Source organism: Sylvia atricapilla, chromosome 3 (genome assembly GCF_009819655.1).
Source record: "Sylvia atricapilla isolate bSylAtr1 chromosome 3, bSylAtr1.pri, whole genome shotgun sequence".
In the NCBI taxonomy this organism is placed as follows: domain Eukaryota; kingdom Metazoa; phylum Chordata; class Aves; order Passeriformes; family Sylviidae; genus Sylvia; species Sylvia atricapilla.
This window is the reverse complement of record NC_089142.1, coordinates 20,450,777-20,471,772: the sequence shown is the minus strand read 5'-3', so window position 1 is coordinate 20,471,772 and position 20,996 is coordinate 20,450,777. Positions and strand designations below refer to the sequence as shown.

Below are 20,996 nucleotides of genomic sequence, written 5' to 3'. Positions count from 1 at the left end.
ATCCTTTTCCAAGGTACTTTGAAACAGAAGACTAAAAGAAATTAAATACTGCTACTGTACTTTGAGTGCTTAAATTACCATTTGTGTAGTTTGGAATAAGAACATTCTACCTTGTGCTTTTATTCTGTACAAACTCAGCAATAGCAATATAACTAAATGCATTTCCCATTTAAAAATACTGCAGAAATGTATTTTTTCCACTAATGTGATGTTTGAAGCTTAGTGCTGAAAAATATCCCAAACAACTAAAATGTGCTCAGGATACTGTTGAAAATTCAACCTTATCTAATGCCAAATGTACAACCAAGCATTTTGTATTTCTTGAAGGATAATAAACAGCTCACCCTTCTAAGACCTGCTGTTGCAAACAATATTTGCCTTTCTTCATGTGTGCATCTGAGGACCACTTTTACAGTCTAAGTGTCAGATGACAAGTTGCTATGGAAGATCCTCTGCCTCCATGAAAATCATTGCAAGGGTGTTTTTGTGGATTATAGGCACATAGTATTAAACACAGCACACATAAAGAAGGGTCAGGGCCCAGTGAAAAGTACTGGTCATCACCTGTAGTAATAAACGGGATCAAGTGATGTAATCAAAGTTCCAGAATTAATTGCTGGAATATCAGGACTGACCAAATCAAGACACCAACATTGATAAATACCACCATGCACAGTTGCTGTAAAGGAGAGATAAGAACAACATTAGACACTATTCCTTTCTGAATAGTAAGTTTCAGGTTAGGGGCTAAAAGGCACCAAAAGTTTCTTTGCTGCTCCTTTGAACTTGTCAGTGTTATCTCCCCGAGCTCCTTCTCTGAACAATTTAGGATAAGCTAATTACTATGTAAAACATTTGAAAAATAACCATCTGAATATTTTACCATGGTTGTTAAAATTAATTCCACTCTTCTACATCCAAAGAATCAGAAGAAAATACTTTTATGTCAAGGAAATGGACAAACAGCTTTCTGGCAAAGCTGATTCTTTCCCATTAGTCTAATGCATTATGGAACAGCAAAATTACAGCATGCTAAAGTGTTAACTTGTAAAGTTCAATCAGCAGCTGTGACATACTTAACCCAAACACTTTTCTATGACTATATTATGAAATGAATGGAAATACAATTACTACTTTTTTAAAGAAAATAATATACTTTCTTTTATATTGTTGTATATTTCTAAAATACATGGGCTTTTTTACACGGACAATTACCTTCTCAAGATCTATGTTGCTGTCTCCACAATACCTGTGTCAAAATAAATTTCAGTTTCTCTATAGCTAATCTAGCAAAAGTAAGCACAAAAGTGAACCGAGTAATGTAAAAGGGAATATTCAGCAGAACAGAAGCATAAATTTTCCTCTACTCCTGTTTCAAAGGATTTCATACTCTTTGTGAGTTTATCTTTCCAATTTTTATTATTACTTGGTGTTTCCTGAAGATTTGAACCCTTTGAAATGACCATATCTATCTGCCTAATACTTACCATTTAGCAGACGGAATAGCAATCAAAATTTGCATTTGGAATTGTCTTATTTAATTTGCCTGAAACAACAGAAGTTGACTGAGCTTCCCACAGACTGACACACGTATTGTCAGGTGAAATAAATATTGTGGGTTTTGATGGACAAATGGGAGAATGCTCAAAGACTGTGTTCATTAATGCTATTTTATTACTTGCCATCTCTAATTATACTGTATATACAGCAGAACATTTCTTCCTCCTTTTGATACCTTCTTCCAAGCACAACTAAAAGGGCAAGGGTCTCCTTTTAGCTAGAATACTTGAAAATCAAGTGGCTTTACACATTTTCCAAGGTCAAAAGAGAAATATACTGGAAAAAGTGCAGTAAAGCATTTTAAAGCTGGTGAAATTCTATTAAAAGGAGTGTGAATTCATGGAGGGAAGGAGATGAACATGCTGTTCACCTGTAGCTCTGCAGTATAATTTTCATATCAAGTGTTAATGACAGGTAACCTCCCTAGAGATTTATTCATTCATTTTCTCCCAGGTACAGTGTATTAGCTGAAGACTTCACTGCACAGCCATGATGTGAATCGCAATTAACGCTAAGCTGCCAGGGGTTGTTTGTTAGATTATTAGAGCAAGTGAAGCTGAATGACTCATTCTGTGCTATTTACAGGAAGAAGACAAGCAATTCATCATGGACAGATGTTAATGATAGCCTACCTGGATGCCTATAGAGGAACGCCGACTCTTGAGAAACTCCTCTGCTTTTGTCACTAGAATGGCCTTGTCACTGGTGCGGATGGAGGTGCCCTGGCTCTCGGCCGCGTGGCGCTGGGCAGCTGCTGTCTCCAGGGCCAGGTTCATGGCCTTGTTGCTGTCCAGGCTGTCGGTGGAGTTGTACATCCCCCGCCCGTCCTGCGGCCACGGGGATATCCTCTGTGCCCGGCTGTCGTGGTACGCGTCCTGCGTGGATTCCGTGCTGCTCTGCGCCGTCACGGAGATCAGCGGCTTGGAAGTGGTGCGAGGGGGTACTGGTGGAGGGGTTTTTTTGTAACTTGTGTAAGTTACAGCTGTGGCACGAATAAAAAAAACCAAAAAAAACCAAACCAAAACAAAGCAAAACAAACAAACAAAAAAAAAAAAACAGAAAGAAAAAAAAGAAAAAGAGAGAAATCAAGATTATTTTGATGGAAACTTGACAACAGAAATCGCCTTAAGATTGTACTACTTAAAAATTATGGTGCTGTAATGTAGTGCTCTTCTTGAACCTCACTATTATTTGAAAGTGTCACTCAGAGTCAGACTGCTATCCACAGAAACATTTTATTTCACCGTGGAAGAAGGAAGGTATAGAAATGGGGGTCCCAAATTACAGTGAAGATGAAAGACTACAAGCATACACATGTTAAGACTTGTGCTGGATAAGTACACACTGAGGCTTCTGAGATTATGGGATAAAGCTCATAAGAGAGATAAAGGAAGATTTTTTTTTTTCCCTCCGGTTCTTATCATCTGAACTGTGAGCTTTGTATAGACACAGTGTGTTAAGAAAATAGCATCAATATACTGGAAGAAAATGTTATTCAACAATTTCTATGTTATGATATGCTACACTTTAACTTTTTAAAATCCCTCCAGGTATGCTGGTAGGAATTAGGCAAGGTTGGCTACATACTTGTGCAGGAAGCATATGTTTTAAAAATATCCACAATACAGTTAATAAAAGGAAATTCAAGGCATGTTAAAAATATTGTAATATATGCAAAGCTATTAAGACTTTGATGAGCAGAGCTGTTCTGAGGCTGAGTTAACATATATTCTGTCTTCCAGCATAAGGCTCAATAAAACATCTAAGAAAACTCTGCAGATGCAGAACTGTGCCAATAATGCTTCCTTACAAAATTTTAAAAATTTCAGAGATTAATATTTAATCATTAATATCACAAAGCTGAATTTTCTAATTGTCTAAGCTCACTATACACTTTTTCACTTTTTTTTTTTTTTTTTTGGTACTAATAAGAGTATTTCCATTGTGGAAGAGTATTTTCCCCAAAGCACATATAATCATAATTCATAAAAATAGCAACTGGTAAAAAAAAATGCAGTGTGATATATCTTTCTTTATTCCTGTACAGAGAAGGAATAAATTCACTTCTTGTACAGTTACAGGAGAAAGTTTGCCTTTGCTTGGTGTTACTAAATGGATTGACATTGCAACAGTGACTCTCATAACCTTGAAACTGGAGTTGCTCGAGTCCAAAATAGATTCTGTAAGAGTTCTTCTTCCCATTACACTGGTATGGGCTGATGAGCAAGGAAGTCAGCCTCTCCAGTGGTGTTTTTTTATAGAAGGCTATGCTGCAGCTATCTGGGATGAAGAGATTGGCTTAGGAATTGACGCCTTGGACTGCTAAGTGTGTATCACCAGGCTATCCTATGTGAACTGAGAGTCTAGAGAAAGTGACTCCTAAATGTCAACTCTTGATAATCATAAATACAAGTGTTATCATACATAAAAGTGAGAAAGGCTGAGCTAGGAAAGAAAACCTTCATTTAAAGAATATTTTGAATTACTATTGATGTTGCTCAGTTCTGGTAGAGATCTAGAGCCTTGCTCTGAGCTAAATTGCTCTAACAATGTGAAATACATAAAACACGCTCTTCAGAATATGCGACTGTGCTTTTTTTGAAGTGGTACTTTTTTGTCCTATCACAAATCTTGTCTCCTGTTAGTTTTATAACCAGCAATTAAGAAGAATGAAGAAACTCAATATCTTTCAGATGCTTTAGGGAGTACAGAAAGCTCATAGAAGAAGGGGAATGCTGCAAAGCTTGGAAATTAAGACAATGTCTAATGTACTCAAGCAGTGGGTTTGAGGAATGTTTTACTAAAAGAGTTGCTGTATTGCTGCTTCCCCACCTTCTTCCTGCAAACGTAGGTGCATGTGACCAACATGCTGGGAAACATTAGAAATAGAGAAATTGGGGTGAAATTAGGTGAACAATATCTAGCACAGGAAGCCATTTTTACCTGTAACATAAGACAGGTAATCACTGTGATAACAGCTTTATTGTTTTTTACATCTGTCTTCATGTAAAAACTAGCAGTGAAAAATGAAACATATGGTTAATGTGATAATGAAACATCACAAGCAGGTATATCCCTACTACTTGAGCAGCAGATCACTTCTCTGTCTAATGAATATAAATGTTAAACTGCTGCTGCCACCCTTCATAGCTGACTTAATCTTCATTTACATTTCTGAAAAAGAAAAATTCTCCCTGCGGCAAAACCAAAACAATCTCTTGCCTTTTTGTCTTCCCCCCACTTTTTCTCCCTCTAGGAGCAAATAATTTATTCTAAAAAGTCTGATTATTTCAGCATAGTGACATGATTTAAAGCCACTAATTACTAAAGTAACTGTAGTGTTCTGGCAAGCATTTGATCATGAACACTAAACAGAAATTAAAAATCCCACAGGTGTTCAACAAGTAGAAGAAACTTCCAGCAGACTGGAAGTTTGTGAAAAACTGGCTACATGTTTACAGTGAAATACGGAAGGAAGAAATTCAATTAATTCCTATACAGTCACAGAGATCAAATATTGAGTAGGGAATAAAAAAAATCCATCTCTACACTGTTAATGAGTTCATATCTGGAATAAGAGTTTCAGAGACAGAAATCTGGGACTAATTGGAGACTAACAAAATCAAGTAAGAGGATAGAGACATTCATTTGAGAGTCAAATCTTGAGACCAAATTGTATTTGCTTTAATCACTCAAGTGGTTCTAGTGAAGTTAATGGGATAACTTGGCATGTGTTGCTGACTTAAGAGACAACTACGTTAACAGATTAGGGTCTTGTTAAAGAAGAAAGTAACACAGCAATCCACACTTTACCATTCATGCAGATCAGATCTACAGGTTTAGATCTCTAATAAATAAGTATTGCCTTAAGGTCTGAACTATGAAATTTTATGTCACTTGCAAATTGTTTCCATTTATAATGGCATCTGGGAATAGTTCTGTTATCAACAATAACACTTTTCTATCATGTCTAGTTCTTGGTAATCATAAATACAACATGTTATATATCTGGGAAGAAACATTTCCTTCTCCTAACAGAAAATGAACTTTTTATTTATCATCCTCTTATGCTGATGGACAAGGGCTCCTGTCACCTTTACATCATTCTCTACCTTGTAAATCTTATTTGCCTTAGCAGTTATTAGTCCAAAGCAAGCATATATAACCTCCTCAGCACTGCTTCATGTCTTCCCCATTTTTAGTCACCATTGTGCAAACTCCAGAGCTGTGAGGGTTTTACTGGCCCCACAGAGAGGGTTGATGCTGGGCAATGCAGTCCTGGGGTGCTGAGCATTGACTGAGGACAGTCCCCCATAGCTCCATAGGGCACTGGTGATGAAAATTGAACTGGGAATGAGAAGACTGGGATGCACTCTTGTCTTCAGTGGGGACAAGCGGAACATCAGAGGCAGCACAACAGCAGGAGATGAGACCCAGCATGAGGCAGGGAAAAGAACAACACCAGGAGGGCAGAACTGGTGCAGGATGGCTTCAGACACATTTAAATTGTGGGCTTCAGCAGATGCCAATGACTGGCTCCATGTTTGGACACATAAAACATCAATGCAGGATAACTTCCTATTATTTCTGGTGCTGACCAAAGATTTCTGATTTCTTTAATTTTTTATTGGTTTTACTGTGCATATCCTGAACATGTCTGATATTTCTCACCAGTGCTGCTGCTGAGCAATGAGGCTCAAGCAAAGTAAAAGCAACAGGCCTCTGCAATGCTGTTAATCAGTTTGCAAAGTCTATAGCTGCTCTGAAATGCAAAAAAAGAGAAAGTAGATGGCACAAGACATAAATATGTCCTTTTTCTGAATAATCTAGAAAAAGAAATGAAAATTTTCTTTCTAGTTGTATTCAATGGTTATCTTGATATAAAAAGCAGAAATTATTTCTTGCTTAATTTATTAAAGTGGGAAAAATAATTTTAAAAATTCCTAGCATACATTCTGTCTCCCTTTATTGGCTTATAGTAATCAATCAAAAATTACAAAAATGGTAAAAAACTGTTCTAATTCTAAACCATATGGGTGTTTTAGACTCCTATTGGAATCAAAGCATTAACTGCTTAGGTAATTGCCCCACTTCAGCATAAATATGTGCAATTGGCTCCACTGGATTTTTCTTTAAGGAAGGGCATTGTTAGAGAAATGGAGAGCAAATAAAATGGTTCTGTGCTGCTTCATAGCAGGCCAGATTAAACAATGATGCAAATCAAGTATAAATTGTTCAGGAGAAATGAAAAGGTAGCACTGCAGAATAATATGTATTAATTTGTCCTCCAGTCAGGAAAGTGTGTAAAATTTCAAATTAGTTTTGTAAGGATTGATATTTTAAGTGCCAGACCCTCACATACACAAGATTGCCTACCAGGGCCAAATTTTGCACAGAAGTGGCTGCAAATGACCTGTAAACCATATTAATTTTTTTATGTGCTGTGTGCCAGCCAGGAAGCATCAGTCACAACCAGAAATCAGGCACTATGGCAATACTGCAGAGTAGCCAGGAAGATAATTCCAGAATTGGAGAACTGGAAATTTGGTCATTTGAATATACACAGTAGAAATATAAGGAAGATTACCTGATAATTCATAAGCAACAGTTTAACTGATATAGCTGGAAGCAGAATATCCCTCTTAATCCCTGCATTTGTCTAAACTTGCTAAAAGTCACTGTTGATATGGCCATAGAAGTCAGTATTCAGCTGATATTTCAGCACCAACAAAGTTTATACTAGAAATAAAATTGGTAAAATAGGTCAATTTAGATACAACTTCAGGTTAGCCATAGACCTTCACAGACAAATAGCAGTAGGCAAAATAAGATCTATTTGATGAAATAGTACTGGCTGTGAGTGACATTCAGAACACTTTTCAAAAGGCAGCCTTTTAATAATTCACCACTTTTGATCCATTTACAATATAGAATAACCTGAGAGGTTTTTGCATATCAATATAGCCATTAAGCACTTAGTCAAAATAATATTATTTAGGCTGAGATCACAAAGTTAGCTGGATGATGAATTTGCATGAAAGAACCATCAATTAAAGGAAATGGCTGTGGCAGGAGTAAACTGGATTTTCTGTTTTGTTAGGAGTTTATTCAGAGGGAGGATAATTACTCTGCAGGGAGCTTGGAGCTGCCCTGGAGGCAGAGGTCCCAGGGGCGTGTTGCTGAAGGCACACAGGACTGCTCTGAGGAACCACAGCACCAGGAGAAATACAACGTAGATGCCCAGGCTGGTGCTAGATCTTCTGCTTTGCAAGGGGAAAGTGCAACCAACCCTGAAATTATTTTAGAAGAGGAAAAGGAGACTTTCTCATAATGAAAGCCAGCAATCAAATCTAATCCTACATCAAAAGAGTACTCAGTTTTCAGAATAGTCTTTTGTTGTATTGTAGCCCTGGTTCCATGCCTAAGGTGTTTTGGTTATCTGAAATTCTTTCTCCAGAGAATTTTCTGTAAACAGAAGAAATATTTTTGTAATTGTATCTGTGTTATTCATTCCTTTTTCTAGGAGGGACTTCTTAATGCCCCTCTGGTCTGACCAATGTGATTGAAAAGGTTTGCCTTTGTTTCACCAATCAAATTGGTCTGTGTAAAATAGTGTAAAAGGGAGACACATCCCAAAAATAAAAGAGTCATTTTCAGCCTTCTGAATCCCAGTGTCTGTGTTGTTGTAGTGTAAAACAGTGTCAGTGTATACTCTTCTAGCCAAAGGCTTTGGAAACCCCAGCTTACATGACTGGGCCTGAAATCTCTTCACTCTTCTCCATCATGGTCATTATAAATTCTGAGTTACTCCTAAAATAAAAACGTACATATGGATGACTAATGGTTACTTCTCAAGACACAGAATGATGATCAATAAAAGAGTATTAAGAAATCAAAGAGGACTTTTGAGAAAAAAAACCTCAGGGACTAAAAGCATTTATTTCTCACTAAAAGAATTAATTATTTGATGATTTTTCTAACAAGGCATGGATGTCAAAAATAAGAATACAAGTCGCTATTTAAAAGGGAGGGTGTTGGGACACATCTTTTTATCTATGCCTTTTATCAACTTCCATCTACACCAGGCTCTGCTTCCAATAATTAAAAGGAGAATGTAATGACAAACAGGCCAGTTTAGTTGTTCAAAATAATCTGCTTTTCTTAGTCAAACTCTGAGCTGCTAGTAAGGGGTTTCCTTCTTGAATGAGTTATACCTTTAAAATTCAGTCATAACAAAAAGATTTAAAATTGCTTAGTTTTAACATGTGTAGGCCCTGGTATTTAATTAAGAAAAATAGATCTGTTAGAATCAAAAGGTTGAATCCAGACTGTTTGGATCCAAGCTTGCCATTTTCAAAGTATGCCCCCAGTGACTACCTCAAAACCTTCACTGATGACCGGGGTCTCTACTTTCTCCTTTCGGTGCTGGAGCAGTAAGTGCTCATGCTGCACAGAAAAAAAAGAGTGATTTGCTCCATTACCTGACCCTAGACAGGCACCTGAATGTAAATCAAGTCCTTCAGATTGCACCTCTAACATACCCACTTGTACTTAAATTGAAATACTGTCTGTATGTGAGTGTAGGACAGGGGAGGGAAGCATGTCACATACAGTCTGGGTTCTCCAGCCCTTTCCTTTGCTGCTCCCTGAAAAGGTCCACACCTTTGCTTGCTGCTCAGGTGGTGAAAGATCCTGTAATTGCTGACGGTTTTCCATGTTCAAGAGTTTCTCCAATTTAAAGGTAGCCGAGAGTGGGTTTTTTAAATTGTAAGGATATTCAAACATTGCAAAAATAGTCATTAAAACTTACCAATGTTATACTGTGATTGAAATTCAAGAGATAATTTTGGTTTTAATTAAGTTAATTCTTTTAATTAAATTCTGAATAAATTTCTCTCTAACATAATCAGAAAGATCCTTTGATTGTTAATCTATCTTTCTGTTTCTTCCCTTTTCTCAGTCAGGCCTCCATGATGAATCCTAGCCAGTAAAGACACCAGAGAGTTTCTCAGTAAAGAGTCTTGAGTTTGGGTATCTTTAAAAAGACCCTGTTTCTTCCTTTTGAGATTAAACAGTAAGACACAGTGATATATGTGTATATATATATATATATGAGACATAAAAATATCATAGTGATATTTTTATGAGGTTTTTTTTTGCAAGACTGCTTACATCCAGATGATTTTTTTATCAGCACAGTTTATATGATGGGCTGCACTGTATTTAAACTATGCATCTGAAAGCATTGTCTGGGTAGTATGCATCTATAACTTTGTAACCTTTTTACCTGTTGGATCATTTTACATGTTTTGCGATTAATTAAACCTGGATATTTGTTACACCCTAAAGTCAGATGTTAATTGGTAGTGTCATGTTGGCATAGTCTGGGGGCAAAATGTCACATTTGTCCTGTGTCAGCATTTTTAGTAGTGTCGTTTAGTAACAGTGAACTACATCAGACCTTCAAGTCAGATTTTGGGAACTATACATGAGAATCCATGTCACCTCACATCAGTCACTGAAAAACCCAGTCATCCAACTCTAATCACTTTTAGAATTACTGTGAGAAAAATAAGCAATTCTGGGGACAATTCTTGCTCATTTTAGATTCTTATTTTACCAGGAAATGAATCATCCTATGCTTTTCTCTGTCAACCATAAAGACAATCAAGGAGAACCAGCTCAAATTAGGACATCTACCTTTGACAGTTACCACCACTGCAAATGTTCAAGAAACAAGTGAGCTGGCACTTGGTTTAGTTGATATGGTGGTGTTCAGTCAAATGTTGGACTCAATGACCTCAGAGGTATTATCCAACCTTAATGATTCTATGGTGCTATGAAATGCCTAAAGGGATGGAGATAAACTCCAGCCAAAATCTGTGTTCCTGTGACACACTGGTTTGCACTGGGACATAAGGCCTCCTGCCTTTTGTTACCAGTGTCCATTGGAAATGTGGGAGCTTCATCTCCCCTGCTCCACACCCCGTGTGAGCTGGATGGTAAAGCAAATCTGACTGGAATTTCCTGTAGAAATGACCAAAACCTAATTTTCAGCACTGTGATCCCTTCTGCTGAAGCTGCTACATAGCAGCCAGTACCAGCTACGTCCAAGGTATCTTTGTAACTCCTGACAGGAATGAAAAGCAAACTTTATGTATTTCTGTAATTTTTTAAATAAAATTACCAGTTTGAGGAACTAGATTAGACCATGCTGTTAATCCCCTTGAAAATGTTGCAATTGAAGTCTGTGGAATCTGTACAATTCATACCACCTCAAGATCTGGACCATTATATTAATACATTATTGAAACAGACAAGAATTGTGCTTCCTATATGCAACTTTTTAAAAAAGATTTTTAAAAAAGCACATCACTGAGACACTGCTGCCAAATGAATTACGTATAAGAAACCTATTTTTTAAGCAGCATCTGTCATTGACATCTCTCTGATAAATAGAATCTGTGCAGCACTTTTAAAAACTACTGAAATCATTAGCATGACACATAACCTCAATTAAAATTTACTGTGGTAAGGCAAAATTACTGGATGAGTTTTTAAAAAAAAAAAAAAAAAAAAAAAAAAAAAACCAAAAAACCAAAAACAAACAAACAAACAAACAAAAAACCTGTGTGTCCAACAGGTTAGTCTCAATATTCAGAGGAGATGCTTTTAGGCTTAAGTTGTGTACATCTATCTGATTTTGTACAGGAAACTAACAATTAAGTGGAAATGTGACCACTAAATTTGGAAAAAGCTGGCGCCACTAGAGTCTCCCGGGAGAAGAAATGTATAAAAGGAATTACTATAATCAAATCATTCAGTGCGCAAGATGTTACCTCCATATTGAGAAAACTTAGGTCTGTAGGCAGCTCCACATTACATAAATGATAAATATGTTTTGACAGTGTAATTAATGTTGGTCTCAAAACAGAAATGCAAATCCAACAAGACATCAAGATCAGAAACTGTAAGCCTTTGCTAAAATTAAAAGACATGTGGGCAACACAAACCTCATAGATTGCTGATGGACTGGTTAAAAAGTGTTCTATTTTAGATCACTTAATTAGCAAGAAATTATAACCTAACCAGTATCCTGTAAATGGCAGGGCGAAGTCCTGACAGCTGTAATGCTCTTCTAAACAGTTCCTATGTGCCTCTAAAATACTGAAGTTGCATTAAAAAACACCATCTCAGTTTTCAGTTACAGGAAGGAAAAAATGTTCCTTTTTCTATATTTCATTTTCAAAACGTATGTGCAGCTTTTCAGGAATACAGATTGCATTTGTCACATCATCAACACAGAAAGAGACAAAGAGAAAAAAAAAAGTTCCAAACACTAAGAATGGCTCTTCTTTTTCCACATTGAAAGAAAACAAAATTGAAATTATTTTTCAGTAGAATCTCTTCTCAAACTCCGATGTACCCTTCTCACTCAGTTGAATTTCTTTCCATCAGCCTCCTAAACTCCCTAATGAATATATTATGTAGAGTTATAATTGGTTTTGGTTTTCCTATTTTCTATTCTCTTTCTTACACTAACTATGTGTAGCTTGTAATTTTATTTAACTTAGCAAGGAGTTTTAAGATGAATAGGATGAGGAAAACAATTTGCTTATTTACCCTTAAGGAAATGTTGCATAATTTTATCACTATATTATGATAATAATCTGACATTAAAGAACTTAAGTGATTATCAAATATTTTAAACAAAACCATTCTAATACCTTTAAACAATTAATTTAATCCACAGAGATTACAAGCCTGGACACAAACTCAGAGTTTTGTCAAATCCAATGACCATTTTACCCAAGAAGCAGATGGAGTCAGTATAAGTGTTAAAACCAGTGCTGAGAAAGCTATTTGCAGGCTCCTAGGCCTTTATTTAGGTGTAGAAAAGGCTGCTGCTGTGTTTTGATCTCTCAGATTTGTAAGTCAGAGCATGGTTCTCTCAGTTATCCTTGTTTTCAGTGCGACTCAAATTTAACCTTAGTTTTCATCCTATAATGCAATTTGAATAGGTTTAATTTTTGCCTTAGCTTAATGAAAGTTAGCTAGCTATACAATGCTATCATTGTAGAATATTTTAATAGACAACAGAGAGAAACAGGGATGTCCAGAGGACCACTTCTTTCATATATACTGGACATTTATGTCCACTGGCTATAATCAGTTATTAAGGTGATTGCTTTTGACACGTACATTTAAGATATATGCATCACCTGAGATGAACTTCTATAACTGAAATTTGTAAAATTTCTTTGACTGGGGAAAAGAGACAGAGAGTAGAAATACATGTATTTTTCTGGACACTGGAATGTCCCAAAAGCTAAAGAAATGCATATAAAATTTGTAACTCATTGATGTGTCCCTGATATGCTGCTCTCATTCTCAGAAAGCTAAGTGATAGGTTACTCACCTCAAACTAAGTATCTTCCATAGCCCTGGATGTCCTCTAGTTGCCCTTGAAGATTAGTGGCATGCTGTTGGGATTGCTCTGGTATTTGTGGTTCCCAGTGTGAATATTTTAATGGGCTAAAGACTGAGACTAAACCTTGGCCTTACAGCAAGATTTTGTCAGGAGCTATCAAAGTGTTATTCATTGACAATGAAACACCTCAGTGTAGGTTGAGGTTTGTTGATTCTCTGTTGGTGCACAATAGGATCCATACTCTGTGTTCAGTCTGAGTCAAACTCACCAAACACATGTACCAAAGCCTTCCTCTCTAAACAGCAGCTTCTTGTCTAGAATTATTCAATTCCCTTCTAGGTCCTGTGTAGATGTCTCAAATTGTACAAATCAATTGTCTTTGAACTAGTCTGAGTTTGTTGTCATAGAAACTTAGATAACTAGATTGCACAAAAGCATCTATGTTTAGTTGACTTGACCTGGAGGCTAACCCAACACAATTCAACAACCTGTGTGGTCAAAGGTTAATTCTGTCAGGTTATTAGGCTATTAACTAATCACCTATTTTAGTTTCTTTATTTTCTCGAATGCTCTGGGAAAAAAAAAAAAATCTAGTATGTTTTAAGTATCAGGTTTATCAATTGTCTTTCTAGGGTAGATCTGAGTCTGAATAAGTTTCCTGATGCAGAAATGGATCAAATGATGTTTGTATAGCTAGCACAGCAAGGAATGTAGTTCCAGTGCATGTATCATCATTATGGCTCCTGACATATGTGCCATCGACAAAAATACAGGACTGAATACATGCAGAGCTTCTGAGAAGACTCCTGAGAGGTTATTTTCTTTCAGAGGAATCCAGGAGGAGAAGCACAAGCAGGGTGCTTCCTTCTTTTTCACTATAAGGAAGCACAATGAACTGGTGCTTCCAGGGTGACCCATCCTCTGTGCTTCCCTCAACAGACAAAGCCCTCTGGCAACCCCAGGGTAAAGAGCTGGGCTGAGATTCATATCTGCTGCTGTCAGCTTCTACCACATCAGGAAGGGTTCAAACTGAGCATTGAATCACCCTCCTTGCAGGTTATATTTTTCTCATAAATTCTTCTCTTTTTTTTTACCATATAATACCATAAAGAAAACATAGGTGAGAAAACTCTGTGAACAGAACAGCTTTAATGCCAAATTCTGCCAGGGGAAGCAGCACAGGAGTCCTTTTTAATAAAAAAAATCAGCTGTCTGGAAAATCCAGTGGGTTATGGAGGAATTTTGTCAAGCATAGAATGGCAGGAGCAAGAGAGAAACACTCATTACACATTTTTAAACTAACCATAGATGGAAGGCAGTGACTTCATTTTTTATCTTTGACTCTGAAGATAACCTGCACCAGGGAGAATGGAAATTATGAAAAGCTCCTGGCTACTGCTCCAACTGCTTTCATGCCTCATCAGCTTGAAGAGGCCAGGCAGCCCTGATTAGCACAGCCTTACTCCATCTCCAGGAATCCCAGAGTTGTGAACAGCTGTGACAGCCCCTTGGCCATCTTGTTGAACTCCTTGAACCAAAGTGTTTGTGTCACCTTCATCCTAGTGACTTCCTGGGCCATTTTAACCATGTAAAGCTGTTTTTGAACAGCAGTGTCAGCATAACAGCAGAACTTCAATATGTTAAAAAAAATGAAAGACTAATTATGCTCTCCAGATACACCCAGAGCAATGAAAATTATATGTGTGTATCCAAGTGTAGAACTGAGCTCATTATTTGTTAGGATAAAATTTATTCTCAAAGTAATTGGAACACAAGTTGGCACAGCATCAAAGGATTAACTCAGGATGCCCAAATGCTCCCAGAGTTAGATGGCATTTCCTGCAGAGAGTTAGTGTCAGATAACTCCATAGCCCCAAGGGTAATTAAAGAAAGTCAACATAATAAACTATGACTGAGACAATAGCCTTCTGTATCTTATTTGAACTCAATGCTTTGTGTTCTTAAACATGCCTGTTGTCCATTCCACTGCTACCTACGACTTAGCAATGAATACTGTTGCAGCAGCCCTCTTGTTAGAGGGTAGAAATGAGTCAAGACTCAGACTTCTTGCTTATCACAACACAAAAAGGGTCCTGTTTTATTCCTCTTTCTGCCCAGCCATCCTGACTCTTTCTATTCACTGACTCTGGGTGCAGCAAGCTCCTACTGTAAGTTTCCCTTGCAGCCTCTGACTGCTGGCTATTTCCTGCTAAACCATGACTGTGTGTATTATTTTGCAGACTCTGACTGCAGGCTTTTACCCAGCTAGACTGTGACTGCAGACCCAGACTGACCTCACAGCAGTGATTCTCCCCAAGATATTTCTTCATGAGTTCCTCATGTTCTTTCTTCCTCAACATTCCTCCTCCTTCATGAGTCCTTCTCACCAGCTAACCCACATCCTTTTATCACACTTCTCTTTATTGACTAGAGCTGTGACTTATAGGGGTGAGGCTGTATTGAGTAATTAACACAGCTGTAACTTATCAGGGGTAAGGTCACTTGTATTCACTTCTCCTACAGGATACCAGTAAAATCCTCTCAGCCTGGGTATTTATTTCTGTAGAGAGAACTGAAGTTTTGGAGATGTTACTTTATGCATAAGTTTTTGCCCACTTTGCTGGGTTTTCCTAGCCATAATGCATCAGATTAAGAAGATCCAAACAGCCACCTGGATGAAGTATCTCATACCTAAAGAAATAAAGAAAATCACACATCTACTGCTCATAAACATCCTTTTAAGAACTGAAGAGCATTTTTTCCTCAATTTTTATATTCATACACATTTATAAAATTCCTTCTGAGCTTTCTCTTCCACAAGTTAAGCAGTCCCTATGCCCTTATGTTTTCTCATGAGAGGGGTGTCATGTAGTAGCACCACAGCTTTTTTCCACCTATGCTATCCTCGTATGTGGCAAAAACCTGATAAACCAGCAAAACTGAAAACCAATAACTAATGTTATCCATGTTCAAACAGCAACCGGTGAATCAGTCCTTTTACGGTTTGAAGGGGTAGCCATGCTATGGTGCAGTACAATTCCTCTGTGAAATATAATATTCTCATCCATTAATTTTTGTAACTACATGATTATGCAATCAGTTCACTGACCATGAGAATTTTGTGGCTAAATATGAAACATGGCTGTAAAAATTCACCTTACGTAGCCCTTTATTTGCAAAGGGAAAGCTGAAAATAGTTTGAAGTCAGGAGAAGGGAAACCTGCAATTCTTCAGGCATCCTGAGTAATTGAAGGAGCTCTAATTGAAAACTCCCTCATCCAATGTGACCTTGTTTGAATTAATTTGGTTTGAAATTAATGCTGAATAGTTCAGTAAATGTGGAATTCTCTGAAGTTTACTCATTGCCAAGCAGAGCGCAGCCGACTGAGAAAATAAAACATCCCAAAGACATTTCCTACTTTTCGTCTTACTCAGTGAAGTCTTTAGCAAGCATGAGCTTAGTTGAGCTACTTAGTATGAATCAGAAAAAAGGCAGTACGTGCACAACTGAGAGAATCATTAAGGTTGGAAAAATCTGACAGACTGCCTTATGCCACATGTTCTAGAAGAAATTTAAAAATTTATGCAGGCAATTTAAGGCTAGTAACTATATTCCCTAAATCCAGCAATGCTTCATGCTAAATTTCTCTCAAGATTGGTGGGAAATCTCTGAAGTGGGAGAAATTACTTTGGACTGACATTTAACATAGGACAGAAATCCAGGATGCCTTTATGTACCCTGACCAAGTGCCCATTGTGCTGAAGTCCATAGCTAGGTGGATTTTTTTTTTATCATTAATCCATTCATTGATCACTAATCCAGTCAAAAAATAGTATTGTAGCCAAAAAACCTGGGTTAGAGGAACATGTGGAGTAGTTTTAAGAAACTGAAAATGATCCTCTCTTTTACTCATCAGACTAAAAACCAAAGAACTTAATAGAGGCCGCTTAGTCCGTGCTTGTTGCTGGAGAAAGATTGCATACATCTGATCGAGTCACACATTTAGTATTTCTGGCTAGCTGTTTCAATTTGAATATAAAAGCAATATACACTGAGAAGATATTCCACCTGATGAGTAAACATCCTGAGCAGTGGTCCAGAGAGGAAGTGTTTCTCTCAGTAAAGATGAAAGTGTTTTATTTTTATACAATGTATATAAGACTATCAGGAGAAAATATATGTCCCTCCACATCTGAAGAGATGATAAGTTGGTGTTCGAGTTGGCCAGAAGTGCAAATACTAAGTTATTCTCTCTCTCAGGGAAGGGATTTTAGCATGTTCTTCTGCTTCACAAGAGTCTATCCTAACTGCAACCTCCATTACCATTGCAATTCAGTGTTAGAACCAAACTAAAAATCCTGTGAGGAAACATCCTGAAATAGTCTATAACATACGGAGCGATTATTATAAAGGACTCTCTCTGCATACAGAACTTGTAATAAAAATAAGTTGACCTTCTCAGACAAAGGGGAAACAAGGGAGAGAGTGATTAATATCTTCCAGATGTCCTTGTTGGTTATGTTTTCATAGTGTCTAGTGTTGTACCACAGTATCTGAACTACTTTTGAGTAAGAGGAGCCAGGTGTTGCAGATGGGATAAAGTGTTACTGCAGCACTGCTCCCGACCTCCTGCCCTCCATTTCCCAGCAGGGCTCTACAGCCAGGGCTCACTACAGGCTCAGCTGGTGGTGGCACATCCCCAGCACCTCCAGCAGCCTGTGCTTCCCACAGCACTGTGCCACACTCCCTGTGTGTCACTGGGAAGGAGTCTGCTGAGGTGACAGGGGCATGCTGTGCTTAGACAACAGGGAAGCGGGCTGGCACCACCTGGGAAAGTGACCCAGTTTTTATGAACTCTTTCTGAAAAGTGAAGCATTGCTTGCAGGAGTGGCAGAGCTGTGTAAGTCAGTAGCACTTAGGACGACTACTTCACTCAGTGGCTTCCCATTCAGGAAATTACATGTTGTCTGTGATGGAGGAATGAGGTGGGAGGCAGCAGCAGCTGGAGCTGTATTTTCTCAGCTGTGCATCTGACAGCTGTGACTGGATACGGTTCAGAGACAAAAAGCATATGCTGCCATTCAGGGCTTTTAACATCAAGTATCTTTTACTGGGTTCATTATCTCCTCACAAAATGAAATGTGATGGCTAGAAATGCCCTAGCCTCAATGAAACAAGAGTCTCCGCAGGGGTCACACAGAGGCCAGGTCTAGCCTACCATGGGCTAGAAATGCTGGCTGCCTCCTTTGCACTGTCACTCGTCTCATTCAGTTACACCTGGGGCAGCAGGGAATGCCCTAGGCCTGGGCAGAATCTCCTTCAGAGGAGGAGAAGACTGGTTCCACAACTAAACTACATAGATTCATGAAGAAGTTCTGTGTTCTTTAGTACCAATGTTTCATTGAGCTTTCTCTGTAAAGTTGTATGCACTTAAGAAGAGCCCAATATGGGTAGTTCTTTTTCCATCTAATAGAAAATCCTGTTAGCAGAGTCCATTAATAATGTCCTCCATAATATTAATTATAGTTGCAACCTCCTGAAAGCTTGAATAGGAATACTTGAGGAAAATGCATGCTGTAAATATATTTTCTATACTTTTGTAATTGAATTCATAGATCAAATACTACTATTTTATTTTAGGTTTATATTTTTAGTTGCAAGAATTAATTTTTAGCTAAGCCTGTGTGTTATTAATCAATTGCTTTACAACAATGATAAGGGGCAGTAATGACCGACTGGTGAAACTAAAATTGAATGCAATAATTAAATTGAAATGACTGTTAATTTTCTAAATAATTCTTTTAATTTCTTTGCCAAGAAGAATTTGTTACATCAGAAGCAAAAAACAAGTTAATGCAATTTTCCTAAGAATTCATAAGACTGATTCAGAATTAAAAGCTTATGTGAAATTCTGACGTTTCTGATATTTGTTTGAATGTCAAATATCTGTCAACACCATTTTCACATTTCAAGCAACTGCTTTTTTTATAATTTTCAGAAAAGGATAAAGAAGTAAGATTTTTGTAAAAATTGGAGTGAGGATAGGAAATGCAGCATCTCCCTCCAAAGGGAAAAGGGCTGAAGAGAGAGAAATGCAAGCATTACACCTAAGATTTTAAAAACAAAAATTTATTTGGCAACTGGAATTTCCCCTAAAAGTGAATCGCATAATCCTTACTCTTCTTGTATACCAGATAACTATTTCTCATTTGCATAGTTATCTTATATAGAAGCTGAGGACAAACTTGCTCAGTGGCACAGAGACGACATTTTAATTACAGAATCACATTCAAAACTGCATACAGTCCATAGGCTTGGAAATAATTTTGGATCAGGAAAACACCTCAAATAATGTTATTTCTTCAGACTGTCAATATCACCTCACCACAACAAAGAAGATGAAGAATTATGTTATGGGCAAGAAAATCTATCTGATAAATCATTTCTGAGATGAGGGAGAAGTTATGTGTGAAGTAAAGGTTAAAATTTTCAAAACCACAGTATTTAACCAGCAGACTACTAATCAATGCAAAACATTTTTCATAAGTCTTAAAACACTGTGATGCAAACATACTTACTACCTAATCTTGTATTTTCCAAAAAATATTCTTTTATTTAGCTTTGTCACTCTGTGGAAAATAAAATAAGTTCTTTTCATTGGGAATTTTTGGCTTATGTACCTATATAAACCCAAGACAGCTTAGGCAAAAATCAGTCCACTTGGTAACCAAGGTAATTCTGAAAATATTTCCATTCATTACTTGGAGTCAGACTCCAAAATAAGCATGTATTGGTGTCTTTGTCATGGAAGGTGTCTTCATAATGATCACACAGTAATATATGATAAAGATGAAAATTAGTCTCTGGGGTAAGAGACTAATAAGATCTCATTTTATATCATGATAGTATCTCTATTAATCGAAGAACAGAAACATCCCTAGAGGGGGCACTGTAAGTAACAATTTCTAGTTTTACATAGTTTTATGCAACAATTAAAATACTATGCTTGAGATAAAATAACATTTTATGCTACTTCTGGAATGCAAATATATGTTATTCAACCACAGCTTCCTTTCTAAGCTCCCACTGCTCTGTTATACAACAGATGTGTCAAGCAAAAAATTTAAAAAGTATTTTTATATGATACATTTTGAACTAATTTTTACCTTTCGTAGATGGGTAGCCTGCACTACAACTTAATAGTATGTGGCAAGGACAATATCATAATTAGGAACTCGAGTTAACATATCTGGAAATGCAGAAATAAATTTGGACCAGTTTACAAAGAATACGTATTTCCTATAGATTTCATTTTAATTATTTAACGGCTCTCTGTGCAATCTTTTCTCTACCAAAGCACGTTAAAATTCTAAAATGGATAAAGCTATTGTCTTTGCTAAGCAACTAACAAGAAAAAATAAAGTTGCCAGAAGAATGTTAAAAGATCTTAACAGTGAGCGTTACAACAATGAATGCTAATGGCTACAGATGAGTAATAGCAGATGTGTGAAGCTTGCCAAAAGGTTTACAATTCAGTGCACAGACACAATTGGTTGCACCTTCCCTAAATGTAATTAATTACCTTTTTACATTGACTGCCTTTGAGTATTTAGACCAAATATTTTTAATCTTATTTATCTTTATTTTGGTACTTTAACAACCTAAATTAAAATTAGCACAATAAACACTTAATTTAGAAGATCAATTACCTGATAGATAAACTATATAAATGTCTAATAATATTGAAATGATACCATTTACACTTGCATTTTTATATTTGCACCTAGATAACTATATATATAGACATATGAAACAGAGGTCAAAAATCCAGGTCCATTACTTTATACATGCAGGATTCTTCCCAGAATGAGCTTATTCCAAGATGTAGCCACAACGATACAGTATTACAAACATAAGAATGCTGGTATCAAACATTATCTCTACACAGGGAAAATGTGATGTTTTTACATGCAGAGCAGTGGAAGGGTCAGTGGAGACTTGCTT

At 37.0% G+C, this 20,996-nt stretch overlaps 1 protein-coding gene across 1 annotated transcript in view; it reads right to left on the bottom strand.

The window, feature by feature from the left end:
• DLGAP2 (DLG associated protein 2) overlaps positions 1–20,996 on the bottom strand; it is a 97,854-nt gene that overhangs the window by 26,233 nt on the left and 50,625 nt on the right. Inside the window, exon 6 of the mRNA XM_066314899.1 lies at positions 2,193–2,542. Coding sequence (XP_066170996.1) covers positions 2,193–2,542 — 350 coding nt within the window. The remainder of the gene's footprint in view (positions 1–2,192; positions 2,543–20,996) is intronic.